The sequence below is a fragment of the Camelina sativa genome, chromosome 1 (assembly GCF_030686135.1).
Source record: "Camelina sativa cultivar CO46 ecotype springtype chromosome 1, ASM3068613v1".
NCBI classification, from domain to species: Eukaryota; Viridiplantae; Streptophyta; class Magnoliopsida; order Brassicales; family Brassicaceae; genus Camelina; species Camelina sativa.
The window spans coordinates 8,207,264-8,226,602 of NC_141880.1; the positions used below are offsets into that span (position 1 = coordinate 8,207,264).

Below are 19,339 nucleotides of genomic sequence, written 5' to 3' on the forward strand. Positions count from 1 at the left end.
GTCTAAAATAGATTATACAAATGAGTTTACTTTAGTTAATAGAATGTACCTTGATTAAATTTTCCCACCAAGAAAAAGGCATTTCGATTGCTCCAGTTTGTTCACAGAATCTCAGTTCAGATGAATCAGGTATAATCCGCTTGTATGATTCATGTTGTCTTTTAACGGTGTCTAGACGATTCATGAACTTGTCATATTTCCGGTTTAACCCAAACCTTTTAAAAAACTCAGCCCTAAGGTTCATCCTACCAATTTCTGTTAAGCATTTACTTTGCCAATTCCCTTTCCTTTTCTCTTCTACACAGATTTCCAAGTGCCCACGAGCCAAATTAGGCGGCCACTTAAATCTTTTGCTATCAATAGTTGGATCATCTGTAGATTGTTCCGATCTATGTTGCTTTGTCATTCTCTTAGCTTCTACAACTTATGAAAACAACATTATTAGAATCAAAAGACACAAATTTTGAAGCTTTAGACATAATTAGAATCAAGAGAAACAAATTTTGAATCATGATACTGTAGAACAGGTCCACAATATAATGTTAAAACCAATACCCAACATTAAAAAGAAGTAAAGAATTTATTTAGACATTTAGTCAAACACATGGTATGCAATATATATCAAATTTAACCTACTCAATCAAAACCTTATAAATCCATTACCACTGAAAGTTGTTAATGAATGTCAATGTCAGTTACTACAATTTTATGATCAAAGACCCTTAAAACTCAAATTTTTGAATTGGTGAGAAAAGTAAACATACCGATTAGAGCATGAACGCATCAAAAACACGACAACAATGATGAAGAGGCGCTGATGATGGAGAAGATGATGGTGACAGAAGATGGTGGTGGCTAAATCGCCGGCGATGATGGTGGTGGCTGAAAATCACCGGCGATGATGGTGTTGAAGATCCGACAACGATGATTTAGAAAAAAATATTTCGTCAAATATGTATTAGAGTCTTTGTAAATCTTCCCTTGAATAAGGGTAAAATTGTAAATCATATATTAAATGAGACCTTGCCGCACCACAATCGCAGCTCGAGAGTGTGATTCGACGTCTTTTATATTTTTACTAAACTCATCACGGTCTTCACACATCTGAATCATGTCACAGTTGAGTCGGAAGATCATTTGTTGGTGACCCTGTGATTAGGGTCGTCACACCGGAGCCGTACCGGACTTCCATTCAACCTCGAAGAAGGAAAGAAACTCTGGTAATGTCGAAATGCTCCTAGCTGACGAACGTTTCTCCGATCTGAAAGATTGCGAGTCTCTCTCTCATCTTCCTCCTCAGGTCAGGACCACAGAGATCTCATCTCCCACTCTCTCGAAACAGATTGCCTTAATTTTAATTTGGGGAAAAAAAAAATTTAGGTCATTTAGGAAGGGAAAGAAAAATTTTATAAGTGTTTAAGGGTGAGGAAAATGTTAGAATTTGCTACATTTAAAGTTGTGTGTCATAGTGTTACAAAATTTTATGTCACTAAATATGTAACATTTTTCTATAAATTATGTATGTTACTATTTGTCACTATATAGCTACACTTAGTAACTAATTAGCTACAATAACTATTAACTTAATTTTTGTCACTAATTTGTAACAATTTATAGATATTATTTGTTATTATTTTTTTTGTAACAAAAAATGTAACTATATGATACAAATTTACTAGTGCTAGTTTTCAAATAAACAAAGTTTAGTCGATGAAAATATGATTTATCAAATTTTGATTGAGCGAAGTATCCCTTACGCATTAATTACTTTATCTTTATACCTCCCCACCCAAGAAAAAAAAAAGAGATTTGCTATAAAATAAAAATTAAAAATTTGAGAGGAAAAAAAAAAAGTGAAATACACAGTCAAACATGGAAGCTTATTTTTCTCGTTAAAAACCCATAATTTGCGCGAAAAAACTAAGGCTTCACAAGTTTTTTCCATGTTTTGAAAATAATTAGGTGAGTGAGAAAATTTCGAGAAGAAGAAATCAAATCAAATTAATAGAAAAAGGTAGAAACAACATCACTATTCATATTTTCTTTAGATTGAAAAAAAAAAACAAAAACTTCACTCAAAAAAAAATATACCAAACAACAACAAAAAACCAAAAAAAATATATATTTTAGTTAAGAGATTTTTTGTAGAGTAGTGAGAGTAATATGGCGCAGATGCAGCGAGAAGAGGTAGCGTCCGTCGCGAAGGAGACAACGGAGAAGAAACTATTAGACGGAGGTGGTGGATCTTCCGGCGCTCAGGCGACGTCGTTCAAATTCAACGCTCAAGCACCTGAATTCGTACCGCGATCACATACCACCGCACCAGCACCGCAGGTCTCTCCGATCTCCGGTTACTTTTACCCTTGTTTCCATTACAACGGCGGTTGCATTGGAGGATGCGGCGGTGGAGGGGGGACAGGCGTTGGTGCTCAGTCGTCGGATTGGATCTACGTGGGAGGAGGAGATCCTACTGCTCAGCATCAACATGTTCATGATCCGGCTGCTGCGTTTTACATTCCCAATCCGGCTGTTCAGTTTCCGGTTAATCAGAACTCGTCTTCTTCGTCCAAGAATCTGCTTTCCGATGATCTCCGACTTAAGATCGTCAAACAGGTTTTTTTCACCTTTTTATTTTATTTCCTCTGTTTACGTTTTACGTACGTCATGAGAGCATTTATCATATGATCTTAATTCTGTTAGTTAGTTGGTGTAATTGCACATAAAATGAATCTAATAAGATGGATTTTTCCGGTATACCAACAAACCAAATTTGGTTTAGCTTTTTCAGTTCTAATACAATAAAAAAAGAGATATTTGGCAAAATGATACATTTTTCAAATATAATTAGTAAAAAAATATATTCACTATTTATAATTAGAAAAAACCACATTTATCACTGTTTGGCTATTTTCTCAGCCTTTTTTGTCATTAACCAATCTTTCTTGATTTTTCAAATAAGTGTTCATGTAATTTTTTTTAAGAAAAATTTTTAAATACAAAAGAATCTATATTTTTTTCTTTACAATTTGATATAAATTTTGTTTAATAATTTTTAAATATATTATATATATTTTGTATCCGTACACATTTTTAAGTGTACACATACTTATACACCTTATTAAGTGTACATATGTCTCAACATTTTATTAAGTGTATAGATGTCGGTATATATTATTAAGTATACAGATATAATTTTTACAAAATCATTGTAGTACAAACAACTGTACAGATATCTAGAGCCCAAAAAATTAAACAAATTATATATGTACACTTATTAATGTGTACAGAAAAATTTGTACTATTAATAATGTGTACAGATATTTATACTCTTAATAATGTATACAGACATTTGTACAATTAATAAGATGTACATAATACAAAATTTGTTAAAAATATTTAACATTATCAAATAAAATCATCAAACAAAATGCATATCAAATTCCAAATAAAAAGAACATAAATTTTTATCCATCTTTAAAATTTAAAAAAACAAATTTTAATTAGCTAGCATTTTTGTTTTACATTGTTGGGAGCATATAATAAAGAAGAAAATAGAATTTTAAAAAAAAATAAAAATAAAATCAAACCTTGACCAGGACATTTTAGTAATGTTCGTCCCTCCACTGAGTCCCACTCAGAATTCTATCTCTACCACCCTCTATTTCACAACACCCTCTTTTTCTATTATAAATAGTGTATGTATGTTTTTGACAATTAAGTTTTAAAAATGTACTAAAATGCTAACAAACCCATAAAAAAACCTATCTTGAATCACGAGAAACCATTTTTATAGGTTGAGTACCAGTTTACGGACATGAGTCTCCTAGCCAACGAGTCCATTTCAAAGCACATAAGCAAAGACATTGAAGGTTATGGTAAGCATATATTGTTTTCTTTTAAACTATCTATATACATATGATCTTTTATGTGAAGATCTGTTTTGCATTAATTCATATGGTTTAAAACGTAGTGCCTATATCATATATCGCTTCGACCAAGAAGATCAAGGCATTAACGAGTAACCACCACCTAGTTTCTCTTGCTCTACGCTCCTCCTCAAAGCTTGTAAGCTTCTTCTTTCTTTATATATCCTCTAACTATCAACCAACCAATGTAAGATCCAAAAGTAAGAGATCTTTGTGAATAAAATTAAGGTTGTGAGCGAAGACGGCAAGAAAGTTAAGCGTACAAGTCCATTTACTGAAAGAGACAGAGAGGAATTGCAGGTACGTACGTAAATGTTCCTTTGAATATCATGAAAGAGCTTCATCGTATTTGTAATCAACTATATACCAAGTTCTTGTATTGTTGTTCTGCAGGGTCGGACTGTCGTTGCAGAGAATTTGCCAGACGATCATTCTTACCAGAACCTTGAGAAGATCTTTGGAGTTATTGGAAAGTAAGAAGGCTTTTTTTACTTTCACTTTAAACTTTGCTTTTCTAAATTAATAAACAACAACTTTTTGATTTAAATTGTTTTAGCGTCAAAGCGATTCGTATCTGTCATCCTCCAGAATCCAACTCCTCTCGTCCAAAAGGCGATTTCTTGATGAGCAACAAAGTAAGTACCACGATCTGTTTCTAGTTTATTAACACTTTACTTAATTAAAGAGCTTAACATATATATTCTTCTTGTTTTACTCCAAAGATTCACGCCCTTATCGAGTATGACAACACTGTTATCGCAGATAAAGCTGTGAGTAAATCTTTACTTACAATTCTATCCTTTTATCCAAATCTCTGTATACTAGTTTCTGAGATATATAGCAAATGTGATCATACTAGGTGGAGAAGCTGAACGATGAAAGAAACTGGAGGAAAGGGCTTCGCGTGAGGCTGCTTCTCAGATGCTCGGTATGTAAATTTATATATTCTCTTCTTCTTAAGTCACACATTTCTCTTGAAACGCTCTGAGAATAATTTGTGTGGTATGTACAGCCCAAATCGGTGCTCAAGAGCCGAAGAAACTTCGATGGGATCCTCATCGATGATGAACTCCCTTCTTATGAATCAGGAGAAGACTCTCCGCGTCACCATTTAACCGAATCACAGCTTGATAACGACGTAAGTACTGTTTCTTAATCCCCACGAAATGTTTATTGTTTTCTTAGATAAGTACAAACTAAATTTTCTTGCTGTGCACGTTAGGGTGATGACAACAATCTTGGTGGACTGTGGGGTAAAGGGAGAGGAAAAGGACGAGGACGTTCCCCAAGAAGCTATGCAGTAGGAGGAGGAGGACGTAGCTTCGGGATTGGGCTCGGAGTCAGCCTCGGGACACCGAGCCTAAGTTCACACGAATCTTCGTCTCCTAAAACAGCAACAAAAGGACCAAGAATGCCTGATGGAACCAGAGGCTTCACCATGGGACGTGGCAAACCTTCCTCCATCTCACTCTCACCTAACAATCTCTAAATTATTCCCCACCACAACGACTACAGTTTATTATTCATTTACTATAATAGAGGTAAAAGTTTTAGAGAGTTAATTAACCAAATAATACATATATGGGTTGGTTTTTCTAAGACACAGAAGCAAGGCATATGACTTTGGGAGAAGATAGTGAATGAACTATATGATGAAGGCATGGTGACATTTTTTTGAGTGTTCGTTTTATATACCTTCTTTCATTCTTTTCAATTCTCTAACTTGGGCAATTTCATTTTTATTTTTTTGTATGTTTAATATATTTTATTTTTGTGAGATTACAATTCTGAATAATATAGCACAAGAATTGCGACCCTACTGTGTATCTCTCAACTCTTTGTTTTGATTTAGATGAATGGACTGGATAAGTTGACTGCCAGATTGGTTGAAAACTAATCATTTTTGTTTTTTCTCTAAAATAACTGAAAAGATAAATAAGAGTATTGGGATAGCACCTAAAAAGCTCAATGATTTCTTACGCCAAGGTTGTCTAGTAATTTGAATTTCATAACATATACTGTAGTTGTCACACAAACTAATAAAGTATCATACTATTAATTATCATTAATTCTGTAATCTTTAATTGAAACAGAACCTAATTTTACTGCCAAATTAATACAGCCCATGTATTGATGGCCATGCCCACATGTATATTAATATTTTCATGAAACCAAAACATGCTATATTGCTATACTAGTAACCAACTTCATAATTATTGTCTATACGTATACGTACTATACTGATGGGTAGATGGAAGCAATAATATAATTAAACTAATTTCTACGGATCTTGTAAAATATTCCAGAGAGATTATCAAATCAAGAGTTAGTGAGATAAAAATGTGGATCAAGTATACTGAAAACGATGAAATCTATTAAAATAATTGAAATTGATATGCGCACTGTCCGAATACAACGAAAGTGGGTAGGTTACAACATAAGCGATGCATTATTCAAGAACAAGCAGGTACATCGTCCAATCAAAATTGATGGAGTGTGTAACGTAATCCTGATTTTCAGAGCGAAATAATTTGTATTCTACTGTAAAATTTTAATAAATTAATATTGTTAGGACCATGAAAATCTATTTAACTTATAAAGTTTTAATTTATTTATAAATTACTTATTTACAAAAAGACTTTCCTAATTTGGTAAAAAAAAAAATAAAACAAAATAAATTGTTATAACTAATATTTTTATAGAATTAATTACAAAGAAAATAACAATTATCATGTTTTGAAGAGAACACTCAATATTTTTGATATAGTAAAAATATTAGAAATATTTTTTTTAAAATTAATGTGTATATAGACATATATTTTTATAAGTCTATATAATTATGAATTTATATTATTGATGAAACCATATTTACAAATGATATTTTTTAAAAAGTTATTATCTTATTATATTATTGAATTATGTCCAAAATTGCATTGACCAAATTTAAAACTGAAAAAGAAAATATTGATTTATAAAAATTATTAATTTACTAAATATTAATTTATAGAAATTCGACTGTATCTATATATAGTTTACTAACAATTAGTAATAATTTTTAATTTAGCGTCCTCTATGACATTTGCTTCCACTAGAGAAAATATAGTTACATGTACCTAATACATGGACTAATAGTTTGTAGTATCTAGCTTATCACAAGATTGAGAAGTAAAAAAAAGTTTTTCTTTAATTCTCCCTTTTTGAAATGATAACGTCCATATATACATTTTAAAACGTTTTTTTATTTCTTAACAATTTATATAAGATTTTTATTTATTTTTCACCTAAACGAGATCTTCACCGTTCACCAATTAAATTTTTTTTTTTTTTTTGTCAAACAAAATAATTTTGTTGTTGTTTGATATTCTCTTATCAAAACAGAAAAAGACAATATCAGCAACAAAAAGACAAGAAAAAAAAAAAGACAAAAAAAACAAGAAATGATGAGACATGAAAAAAAAAAAAAAACAAAATAATGTAATAGTATATTGCTTAGAGAAAGAACAAACATATGTGTAAACATAAATAGAAAGACGTGGCAAAAGGCAAAACTAATTTCAACCAATCCACATCTAATTTTTTTTTTTAAAACCTTTCTCTTCTCTTCATATCAGATGGAAGCAAAGCAACTTCATCATACCCCCGCAGATTCTGCCATGTGGCTTCTCTCTCTCTCTCTCTCTCTCTCTCTCTCTAACTTATTGAAACCAAACCAGACAAGAGCGTTTCAATGTCATTGCTGTGATTCTCTTTAAGTCCGTCCAGACACAACTCCCAATTCTTCTTCTTCTCTTCCTGTTGTCTTTTTTTTTAAAAAAAATTTTAATCTTTGAAACCGGAAAAAAAAAAAGAAGAAGAAGGAAGAGTATGGGAGGCTGTACTTCTAAGCCCTCCTCCTCCGTCAAACCTAATCCTTACGCACCCAAAGACCTTGTTCTTCAAAATGACGATTCTACCCCTGCCCGTCCCGGCAAATCCCCTGTTCGTTCCTCTCCCGCCGTAAAGGTCTCTCCTTTTTTCCCTTTCTACACGCCTAGTCCCGCCCGGCACCGCCGTAACAAGAGCCGAGACGACGGAGGAGGTGGTGGAGAGAGTAAGAGTGTTACCAGCACTCCACTCCGTCAGCTCGCGCGTGCTTTTCACCCTCCTTCGCCGGCGAAACATATACGGGATGTTCTGCGGCGGAGGAAGGAGAAGAAGGAGGCTACTCTGCCTGCGGCGAGGCATCAGCTGGAGGAGGAGGAGAGGGAAGAAGTTGGGCTGGACAAAAGATTTGGTTTTTCCAAGGAGTTACAGAGTAGGATTGAGTTAGGAGAAGAGATTGGGCGAGGGCATTTTGGTTACACTTGCTCTGCTAAGTTCAAGAAAGGAGAGCTCAAGGATCAGGAAGTTGCTGTTAAAGTCATCCCAAAATCTAAGGTCACTTTTTTCTGAATTTCTCAAGTTTCCATCTTTAAGTTTTGTTGTGCTTCAATTGGCTTTGAGTGATAGCTAAATTTGTCACAATTGAAGATTTTGTGTGTTTCTTGTCTAATTTGGTTAGTAGAGATATTGGACTGTTTCCAAGTAGAAGAGCAAACCATAAGAGTCTCCTTTTTTGCTTCATGATGAACCCTGTAATTTGATCATTACTTTTCGCTTGTTTAAGCCATCTTTTTGAAAAATTAATAGCGTATGTGGACTTTCACGTTTAGAAATTAATAGAAAAACTCGGATGATGTTGAAGTTTTTAATGAGACTCAATGTTTTTCAATAGCCAAATTTTCAATGGTTGTAGATATTAGCTTTGCTGACTTTTCTGTGAAAATTTTTCAAAACGTTTTAAATTTGTCAATAAATTGGAAGCATGGACACTTTTGCTTATCGTCAATCAAGCAAATGAAGTATCTATGGTCCGTATCTGATGACTAAGCATGTTAGCTATGCAATCGAGTTAGTTGGAATCTGGATTCGCGTACACATCTATGTAATATACAGATGGTTTTAGTGTTAGCTTAATACATAATAGACTGTTGCTCATCAGTTTTGGTTTGGCAGATGACATCTGCAATATCTATAGAGGATGTGAGAAGAGAAGTTAAAATACTGCGGGCTTTATCTGGACATCAAAATTTGGTACAATTCTATGATGCATTCGAGGACCATGCCAACGTCTACATCGTTATGGAGTAAGACAACTTGTTTCCACGCCACATATCATGTGCTTATATATCCCTGTGTGATGTTGAATCTTATCTTACTAGGGGAGCTATCAGATTCCTATTTGGCTGAATAAACAATTATTTTCTTCCAACTTTCAGGTTATGTGGAGGTGGTGAACTTCTTGACAGGATACTAGCAAGGTCTGCTATTAAAGATTGCTGTAAAATTTGTTAACTTTATGGTCAGAGATTCTTCTTGAAGATGGTTCTATTGCCTTGTCTAACTATTTCATATTCATCTTCTCTTATAGGGGAGGTAAATACTCTGAAGATGATGCAAAAGCAGTGCTTATACAGATCCTTAACGTTGTAGCTTCCTGTCATCTCCAAGGAGTTGTTCATCGAGATCTAAAGCCAGAGGTGAACCACTCTTTCGTATTTGTTTTTCCCTTCACGACCTAGATGAAAGATCTTATCTTAGTTTAATACCAATCTCAAATTTGAAACACTTTCATGTGTCAGAACTTCTTGTACACTTCCAAGGAAGAGAACTCTCAGTTGAAAGTCATAGATTTTGGATTATCAGACTTTGTCAGACCAGACGAAAGACTAAATGATATAGTGGGAAGTGCATATTACGTAGCCCCTGAAGTTCTACATAGATCTTACACCACGGAAGCTGATGTATGGAGCATAGGAGTAATAGCATACATTCTCCTATGTGGAAGCCGTCCTTTTTGGGCAAGAACTGAATCAGGAATTTTCAGGGCAGTTCTAAAAGCTGATCCTAGTTTTGATGAACCTCCTTGGCCTTCATTATCCTTTGAGGCTAAAGATTTTGTTAAGAGATTATTGTACAAGGACCCTCGGAAAAGAATGACAGCCTCTCAAGCTTTGAGTCAGTAAACTCTAACATCTTCACATCTGTTTCTAACTGTCATGAATCACCACTTGAAGTTACTCTATGTTTTTGTCGGTTTCTACAGTACATCCTTGGATCGCGGGTTATAAGAAAATAGAGATCCCGTTTGATATTCTGATCTTCAAGCAGATCAAAGCATACTTGAAATCTTCTTCTTTGCGCAAAGCTGCTTTGATGGTACGTTTTTTGTGTAACCTTTTATACTGTTTCCTATGAACAATACAGGATGTGTTTAATCTTTGATGCCTTTGAATCTAGTTAGCTCTCTGCATTTTATTGTTGATCCGAACTCTTTTACCCTCTCCAGGCTCTGTCCAAGACATTAATTACCGATGAACTTCTTTATCTGAAAGCGCAGTTTGCACTCTTAGCACCCAACAAAAATAGCCTCATTACTTTGGATAGTATCAGATTGGTATGCGCCTTCTCTCCCCTCTCTGTCTCTGTCTCTCTCTCTCTGGTAGGGAACAAACAGCTCAAAGCTAGATTCATTTTCTGCTGGACAGGCATTTGCTACAAATGCAACAGATGCAATGAAGGAATCACGGATCCCGGACTTTCTTGCGTTGGTATTATTCCGTTTCTGTTCTTCTTGCCCTTTTGCTTAATAAGAGACAATACAAGGTTGGTAACAAAACATTTGGTTTTTGGGAAATGACAGTTAAATGGACTTCAATACAAAGGGATGGATTTCGAAGAGTTTTGTGCAGCTTCTATTAGCGTTCATCAGCATGAGTCTCTTGATTGTTGGGAGCAGAGCATTCGTCATGCTTATGAGCTCTTTGAGATGAATGGAAACCGAGTTATCGTCATCGAAGAACTAGCTTCTGTAAGTTTTTCTTCTTCACTTAAGACTTTTCTTTCACAATATTTTCAGCTAAATTACTAAAGGGAACACAAATGCATTGTAGGAACTTGGTGTTGGATCATCGATGCCGGTCCATACCATTCTACATGACTGGATAAGACACACTGATGGGAAGCTGAGCTTCTTGGGTTTTGTCAAACTGTTGCACGGTATCTCGACTCGCCAAGCATTAGCAAAACCACGGTGAAAAAGGTAAACTTGGTGTTATAACGGATTCAAGAGAGGAAGAACAAACAACTGCGGATGGATATCAAGAACTTAACTGATTTCTTGGAGTGGAATCGGAAATTGGAATTGTTTTCAAGACCCATTCCTATGTCTATAGTGTTAAAAAAAAGAATGCAAATTTTCAACAGAGAAAAGAGTATCAAAAAAATCCAACAGGCCTGGAAAGTTGTAATAAGACGATAATCCAATAGTGATGTACTTCCAAATCACGGAAGACAGAGGTTAAGAACATTCCATTCTCTTTTCATTTGACTTGTCTCCATATTTTCAAACCAGAAAACGGTTTCACAGTTTCAGATTCCATTCCACTAAAGTTACATTCCATTCTCAATCTGTTACAGACCAAATCATATAAACCTTTTTCTAAGCCACAAAAGTGACAGTTGGGTTTTCTAAACTTTCTAAATCCCAAAAAAAAACTTACTTCTCAAGATTCCATAATCCATATCAATAAAGAGTCATACATTTAATTCTCAATGTGTCACAGAAGAAACCATAAACCCATTCCTAAGTCAGAAAACAGACTCTTGGGATGGATGGCTCAGCAACAGAATCAGCTTTTTAACATTTATAAATCCTCATACTTGAACCTAAAACAACTCTATTCTCAAGAGGATTTGAATCTACAATGCTATCTAAACACTTGAAAGCACTTGCTTCATACATAATATAACAAGGTCGAAAGTTCCAATTGTTGTTGACCAAGATGATCTTGGTAAGATCTGTCATGTCTTTTTATTACCTTGAGGAGAGCCTCTGATGCAAATCATCAGCCAATGCTTGCCTCAAGCTCTCCCCGTAATAGTAAAACTGTCTCTCACTCTCCAAAACCCTTGCAGGCGTTCCAGTTTCATCTGGATCTTTCCAAACCTCCGGCTCAGGTTCTCTAGCAATCTGACATAAGTTATGCAACACACAACAAGCCACAATAGTCTGAGGAGCATGGTTCACTCCAACATTCAAACTCTGAAGAATCTTCCATCTAGCCTTGAGCAATCCAATGGCGTCCACCACCACTGACCTCCCTTTCATCAGCATTCCGTCGAATAGATTCTCCGGCGGAGAACCAGAGCCATTGGGTGAAAAAGGAGTCATCAGGAACGAGAGAAGAGGGTAACACCAATCTCCAACAATGTATGGTCTCACATGGTGACCTCTGATATTAATCACTTTCTCCCAGACAATGTCTCCTGAAGTAAGCCTCTTGTAGAGAAGACTATCTCTGAAATGCGAAGAGTCGTCTTCCCCACCTGGGGCTTTCACACAGACGTCCCAAAAGATCTTCTTGTGATCAGCAACGACCTGAAGCAAAACGGCGTCGTATCCGTACTTGCAACCGTAAATGTTTTTAGGGTTTAGTTTCGTGCGGCGTCTTAGCTTCACGGGAGTGCTATCAATGGCGCCGCAGATGTTGGGGAGAGACGTGAGTTCTTCGAATCCCTGAGTCGTTTCGATCAATCTGCGTTTCCCGACTGGGATCTTGATGAATTCCGGGTAAAGCTTGGTGGCTAAGAGACGCGTGACCATGTTTGTGATCTTGGAGATGAGGTATGGATCCAGAGCGTAGCGAGAAGCTAGGGTTTTCGCTGAGCAGCCATGAGCGAGACGAGAGAGAACCATCGCGACGGCGTAATCGGCTGGGAGAGAGAGATTCGAAGCTGTGATGAAGGGCTTGAGCTTGTCGACGACGGTGGTGAAGACTGGGTAGGAGAGACCGTACAAAGAGCGCCAGCGAGCGTCACGGAGAGGCGCATCGATGGACCAGATGTGGTCGGTGGATAGGGAACGGAAGGCAGCGACGGAGTAATCGCCGTCGGGGAGAGGCGGAGGAGGGGAAGGGGAAGGAGAAGCGGAGGAAGATGAGGAATCTGTTGAAGATCTATTGACGGCGAGGAAAGAGAGGAGAGATGCGAGAGTGAAGAAGAGTAACGGCGCGGCGGAGGAAGATGAGAGGAGTGATGAAGGTGTGGTTGAAGACGGCGAAGATGTGGAGGCGGAAGAGAAGATAGTGCTTGTAGGGTCTAATGAGTTTTGGAGATGGAGAAGCTGTGAGAGCATCGCCATGAAAGCTTCTTCCATCTTTCACTCTCCTCTTTTTTTCTTTTTTCTTTTTTTTCTTTTTTCTTTCCTCTCCGGAGAGTTTGATGAGAGTAGGACTCGAGGAAGAAGAAGAGATAGAGAGAGAGAGAGGGGCTTATAGTTTTAACTTTTTTAAATTAATAGGGGTTTAAAAGATATTTTAAACTTTTTGGGGTCTATTTTTAATTTATATAGGTTTTGTGGAGCTCCACAATTTGTAAAGATAAAAGGATTTAAAGAGGGAACTCTGATCCAAGAAGGCACACACCCATTATATTAGTTTGAGACAAACCAGTAACCAAAATTTTTTGAATCCTCCCCAAACAACAAGTCTATCAAAATCAAATCCATCTAACAAAATTCTTCTTTCGACTACAAGTTTAGTAGCTTTGATATCTGAATCAGAGCTTTAAACCACTGAGAAGCCACCATTGGTGATGATCACTCTCTCAAGTCTCACCATGATAGGTGTTGGATTCGTGGTGGTTAGCATATCCTCCTCCATTGTTGTAACCTTGTCCTCGTGAGTATCCTCCATTCCACTGCTGTCCTGAGTCTCCTCCTCTCCACTGCTACAAGTTGAAAACACATTAACAAAATTATAGAGAAATATTTAGTTGGTCATGGTTTAGATAAGATTCTAGTTTTGTTTTAGTTCAAGACAATTTGGAAAAAAAAACAAAGAGCACTTGATGGGAGAACCATTTTTTTTTATGTCCTAGACAAAAATTGGGGACAAACAAAACCATGTCGACATATGGCCATGTTCAGGGTTGGTGACACAAGTTGGACATGGAGACATGTATTAGATATTCTCCCACTTGCCTAAAGTCACAAGAGAAAAATGTAGGGAAGGTGCTTTAGGTTCCACCAGTTATTGTCAGCTACTGACATTACTTTTTATAAAAACATGCCTATAACGCTATTCACAAAGTCTGACCCTAGCAAAAATAAGAGTATTCTACTGATAGAATGCATCAACTCCAAAGTTAAATTTTACCTGTTTGTTTGGAGTTCGTCCCCAAGAGAGTCTGACCGTGTTCTTGCCGATGACTGTCCCGTTCAAACTCTCGATGGCATCTTCAGCACTCTTCCTGTCAAAACCAAGGCAGAGTCGCTTTATTTCACTACTAGATATTTAAGCACCTAACTGGTTGCTCAAGCATGTTGCTGAAAAGCCAGCACTACAAACTAGATGAGGACCGCACCTGTCAGCAAATTGGACAAATCCACATCCTCTGCCTACAGGGATCTTCACTGAAACAACTTCCCCAAACTGGGAAAAAGGTTGTCTGAGGTCTTCATCAGTAACATCAGGGTCAATGCCCCCAACGAATATCTACAGTTAGAATAAACTTTATAAAATGAGCAGCAAAAACATATATAGAGCTTGAATAATGCTGACATATGACAACTCACTGTTGAGTTAGTTGATTCGCCATCAGACTGCGAGCCATGAGCCATGTAACCATTTGCTCCATGTCCACCAGCCAGTATCAGAGCTATTTCAATGAAAACATAAAAACTTTCTAACTCAAGTGCAACTAGACTCATTAAGTTGTTAACTTTAAAGTCCTATGAAAAGAAACAAAAGAGGAAATGAAATCTCAGTATCCCTACCTTGTGATGAATGATGTTGCTGATTAGCAACAGCCCTTTTAGGGGTCGCAACGCCAACGCGCATTTGCCTGTTAGAACAGAAAGCTCCGTTCATTTCTGTCAAAGCTCTTGATCTCTCATTTTCATCACCAAACCTAACAAAACCGTAACCTTTGGACCGTCCGGAGTTGGAATCAATCACAACTTTTGCGCCTTTGACAGAAGGGTATCTAGTAGAAAAGGTCTCGTGCAATAAATCGTCAGTCACATCAGGAGATAAATCTCCAACAAATACAGATAGATCCGGACCACTTTCTACTGCTCTTTTTTCACCAGTACTGAAAGATGCCCAGTTCAAACGAAAGGGCTGCTCCGAGTTTGGCATCAACGAACCAGTATAGTTCTGAAGAACTTCTTCAGCTACAGCACGTGAAAGAAACTCAACAAAACCATACCCTTCTGACTGAGAAGTGACCTTGTTACGTATAACTTTCACAGAAGAAACCTGTCCAAACAAGAAACATCAGAGAAGAGAAAGAACAAAACAGAGCAACATGTATGTATAATAGTACATGTACATAAGTCAGTCAGTTCATGTTAAGTGAAAAAAATCTTATTCTCTTTCTTTACGTACTTTACGTATAAGGTGCTTTTATTTTTGTCTTACCAGAAAAGTTTTAACTAAACGTGGCAATGTACAAGAGTACTTTTTTTTTTTGCCTAACGAAAACAGAACTTGTCCTGTCCTTTTCAGGTCAATGCTGTTCTCCATTACCCTATTTGTTTCTACGCATATTCAATAATCCATTGGATCTAATCTAATCCAATTAATCCAATTAACTACTTATAAAAATTACGAGTTGGCTTGACAAATGAATCAAGACACAAGAGCATGTCAAAGATTTGCAAATCGAAAACAGAGTACGAATAGAAGGGATAAGCTGAGAAACAAGAAAACTACCTCGCCAGTGTGGGAGAAGCAAGAATGAAGATAAGTCTCGTCCATCCAATGAAGAAGGTCACCGATCCAAAGAGTCTTGACATCGTCACCAGATCCACGGTCAAGAGGCTTGTGTTGATGATGCTGTTGATAAGAACCGTATTGGTGAAGGTGAGGATGGTGGTGATGCTGCTGCTGATAAGGACCTTGGTTATAAGGAACGTATTGGTGAGGATACATCATCATCTGTTGTTGCTGCATCATCATCATAGCAGCCGCGGGATACTGCATGGCCGCCGCAGCCGCCATCCACTGTTGCTGTTGCTGTTGCTGCTGCTGCTGCGGTTGTTGTTGCCACTGATGTGGTGGTGGAGGAGTCGTTGTTTGTTGCGTGGATCCGGAAGTTGCCAACGTTGAATCTGAGCCGTTGGTCGTCTGCATCTTGATTAAAAATGTTCTTGAAAAAAAAGAAACCCGATCCGATCTGATCTTTTGAGTTGTTGGATTCAAAAACTTCAAGATTCTTTATTCTTCTTCTTCTTCTTCTTCTCTCTCTCTCTCTCTCTCAATAGAATGAATACCTTCTTTCGTTCCAAGAAGTGCGTGGAGAAAGTGAGCTCGTTGAGCTCTATGCAAATGGTGGAGAGAGAGAAAGATTTGGTCTTAAAGGGAGGCGGAGAGAGAGAGAGAGAGTAGTGAAATCAAATGGGTTTAAAGAAGAAAAGGCTGAAGGGAAACTACGGGTCATTCTTGCGGGAAGTGGCCGAAACGTGGGGCCCGTTTTCGTGCTTAAGCCGTGTTGTTTTTTTAGATCGGACGACTCTGATTTCACCGCATATTTTTGCCACTTACTACGTTTTTTAATCGTCTTATTCCTATGGTTTTTAAAATCTAAAATCTTATTGATTAATCAAAGTTATTACGAGGGTAAGGATTGGGTTAAAAATAAAATAAAATTTCCATATTTACTTTATTTAACCCTTTTGTACTTGTACGTAAGGGCATCCACGATGCGGGTTATATTTTTGGGCTTTTATGTACTGTTTTAATTTTTAATGAATATATATTATATACTGTTTTAAAAATAAGAACTCCTCATCTCTTAATTAAAATTATCCCTTCCAATGATGGGATATAATTTCGAGTCTTTTATTTTTGAAAATATAGTTTTTTGAAATTAAAATTTTTCCATCATAAAAATGTGTAAAACAAATAAATGTGAAACAAAAATGAAAACATGCCAAAGTTGTCCAAAAACAAACAATGTCAGATCAATTTTCAGGATAACCATTAGAAGCAGCTTAGCCTATCTGGGTTTGTATATCTGCACAATTCAAAAGCCACACCATTGAATCAAAAAAGAGAATTTCCTCATGAACTCTTTATTTAAACAGATGAACATAAAAAAAAAAAAAAAAAAAACAGCAGCAATTCACCTATAATCCATACTAAAAGCAGCAGCAATTCAGATCTAATCCATATTGAAAGCAGCTAATCTCTGTCAACTCTACCGTAAACCAAACCAAGCAAATGCTATTAGACATGACTCATGTGGGCACTCGTTTTCATCTAGAATATGAACTTCCGCAATCGATTGCCTCCTAAATGCTTCTAGACATGACTCATGCAAGCTCAGAAGAAAAAGAACCAACACATGACCATATTAACCACTAAAAACTCAATTAGAACAACAACTGTTAAATTCCCCATCTAGACTACAAACTTCTGCGATCGATAGCTTCCTAAATGCTTAGAGCTTACGCAGTAGCAACATATACAAGTACATGACCATATCAACAGATACAAACTCATAGGAGCTCAGAACAACAAAGAGACTCTCGAGGATGATAAAATACCTTTCTTCATGGTCGAATATGTGGTAGCAGACTCCATTTCAGTCCATCATTGCAAGTTTGTTCATTTAAGGAACCCGCTTGGTCGCATTTCAGCCCTCACAAAGCTTTAAGAAGGTGGTCCAGTGGGGCCACCAGTTGCAGAAGTAAAGAGACCTCTCACAAACCTGAAGGCAGTGAGTGAAGACAACTTGAAGTAGTATTAAAACAGAAAGAAAAAAAACAGATCCAAGAACTCACCACATAGCTTCCATCACACTCAGAGTATCCACACATCAACAATCACGGAGCCAAGCTGAGGGACATAACAAGCAGACAAGAAAAGCGTAACTAAGCCAAGCTGAGGGACATAACAAGTAGACAATAAATGTAAAGAGGAGAACGCATTCAAAGACAATTTGATTAGATGTCACTTAATTGAATCTAGATTTTTATCAACTGTATATGTGTCAAAGCGTAAACAAAACTTGAGAGATTTATAAGACATGGATCTGCACTAAAATCCGAAACATAATGATCACTACTAAGATCCAGAAAAAAGAACTACCCAAAGATTACTAACTTACTAAGCAGTGAGAAAAATAACATTTAACGTCTTCATATACTCAAATACAAACAAAAAGTAATAATCTTTCTGGTTTTATTCAAGAAATAAGAAGAAGAAGATAAATTTAATTCACCTGCGGTTGTGAAACCAAACTTATAGTCATTTTTAAAAAATCAAGATTATATATTTATTCTGATCACAAACACAAGCCATAGAAGAATGAAACAAAACCACACATATACATTCGTGGTTTCTAAACTCACGAGACCGCATGTGAGATCCTCTCACCTTGAGACAAAAGCTTAGTTACTTGAGATATGTGATTAGTAAAAGAGTGCTCTGTTTCTTTGGATTCCAGGTGACAGAGTCGTCTCTGCTGTTCGTTTAGACATAGCTTCAATAAACACTGCAATGTGCACACAACACAATTTGAGAAAGAAAGGAAAAAAACAAAACTTGATAAAGCTATCATACACGAACACCACATTTAACATGAATCATTGAATAAATTATCAAACCATGACGCACACAATAACTATGAATCTATAAAACTATGATTACACAAGTTTCAATCCAAAACTTCAACAAAATTATGAAATTGAGAGTGCGAAATCGAATTGCAAATCAAAATTGAGAAAATAGCGAACCCGATTTGTTGAAGGAGATTCTCGATTTCAAAGAACAAATCGATTTCAAAGAAAGGGAAAAAAAATCAATGGACCATCAAAAAATATTTTTATCTCTATTAATCGGTTTGTCCAACCAATTGATGACACGTACAGTCACTTATAATAAGATTGAGTCTACTAAATAAATAATAGGACCTCTTATTGTTTCTTCCTTTTTCTGATTTATTTTTTTCTTCTTTTCGCTTAAAACTCCTCTTAAAACCTTCCCTTCAGGAAGCTCTAACGTATCAGCAAAATAAATACAGTCAATACAGTTGTGTATTCCGCAAATTATTTATTTTATATGTTGTATTTACTATTTACAAACGAGAATTACATACGAGCTTTGTGACAAAATTAATTGAAATTTGTGCTGCTATCATTTATTGTAGTTTATTTTACCAACATTTAAAAGTCCAGAGAATGAGTATCCACATTTAAATCAACACTAAATTAGTATTTTAGTGTTCTTTCGAATATATAGTTGGCTTTCATAATTTTTTTTGTAAACAAAATGAAAATGTATACGCAAAGGCTTGCATAACGCAATTACTCATCATCTTCTCAATTA

General features: G+C 36.2%; 4 protein-coding genes across 7 annotated transcripts; 2 read left to right on the plus strand and 2 right to left on the minus strand.

Annotated features, from left to right (window-relative positions):
* Positions 1 to 1,956: 1,956 nt before the first annotated feature.
* Positions 1,957 to 5,745, plus strand: LOC104784047 (la-related protein 6C). The gene is made up of 10 exons (XM_010509125.2): positions 1,957 to 2,613; positions 3,794 to 3,875; positions 3,971 to 4,065; positions 4,155 to 4,226; positions 4,320 to 4,399; positions 4,483 to 4,561; positions 4,649 to 4,696; positions 4,786 to 4,854; positions 4,939 to 5,064; positions 5,149 to 5,745. The coding sequence occupies exons 1-10, from the start codon at positions 2,164 to 2,166 to the stop codon at positions 5,413 to 5,415; spliced, it is 1,368 nt and encodes a 455-aa protein (XP_010507427.1). The 5' UTR covers positions 1,957 to 2,163; the 3' UTR covers positions 5,416 to 5,745.
* A 1,687-nt stretch (positions 5,746 to 7,432) lies between these two features.
* Positions 7,433 to 11,329, plus strand: LOC104784057 (CDPK-related kinase 2). Its single transcript, XM_087454394.1, has 10 exons — positions 7,433 to 8,342; positions 8,961 to 9,091; positions 9,224 to 9,265; positions 9,376 to 9,484; positions 9,587 to 9,962; positions 10,051 to 10,163; positions 10,294 to 10,401; positions 10,493 to 10,555; positions 10,648 to 10,815; positions 10,898 to 11,329. The coding sequence occupies exons 1-10, from the start codon at positions 7,791 to 7,793 to the stop codon at positions 11,039 to 11,041; spliced, it is 1,806 nt and encodes a 601-aa protein (XP_087310520.1). The 5' UTR covers positions 7,433 to 7,790; the 3' UTR covers positions 11,042 to 11,329.
* Positions 11,330 to 11,529: 200 nt separating this feature from the next.
* On the minus strand, positions 11,530 to 13,393 carry LOC104784065 (protein ALP1-like). Its single transcript, XM_010509140.3, has one exon. It carries the CDS (start codon positions 13,159 to 13,161, stop codon positions 11,821 to 11,823), a length of 1,341 nt encoding a protein of 446 aa, XP_010507442.1. The 5' UTR covers positions 13,162 to 13,393; the 3' UTR covers positions 11,530 to 11,820.
* Positions 13,394 to 13,409: 16 nt separating this feature from the next.
* Positions 13,410 to 18,899, minus strand: LOC104784072 (polyadenylate-binding protein RBP47B). 4 transcript variants are annotated; one of them, XM_087454429.1, is made up of 10 exons: positions 18,748 to 18,872; positions 18,389 to 18,506; positions 17,794 to 17,848; positions 17,557 to 17,720; positions 15,722 to 17,024; positions 14,782 to 15,265; positions 14,581 to 14,663; positions 14,370 to 14,500; positions 14,162 to 14,255; positions 13,410 to 13,730 (listed from the first exon to the last, which is right to left on the minus strand). In XM_087454429.1, exons 5-10 carry the CDS (start codon positions 16,139 to 16,141, stop codon positions 13,611 to 13,613), a joined length of 1,332 nt encoding a protein of 443 aa, XP_087310555.1. In that variant the 5' UTR covers positions 16,142 to 17,024; positions 17,557 to 17,720; positions 17,794 to 17,848; positions 18,389 to 18,506; positions 18,748 to 18,872; the 3' UTR covers positions 13,410 to 13,610. The 4 variants fall into 4 exon arrangements, with proteins under 4 accessions (XP_087310555.1, XP_087310558.1, XP_087310561.1 ...); XM_087454432.1 differs by having other exon boundaries at positions 17,557 to 17,848; positions 18,748 to 18,899; XM_087454435.1 differs by lacking the exon at positions 18,748 to 18,872 and having other exon boundaries at positions 17,557 to 17,848; positions 18,389 to 18,708.
* Between the last annotated feature and the right edge of the window lie 440 nt (positions 18,900 to 19,339).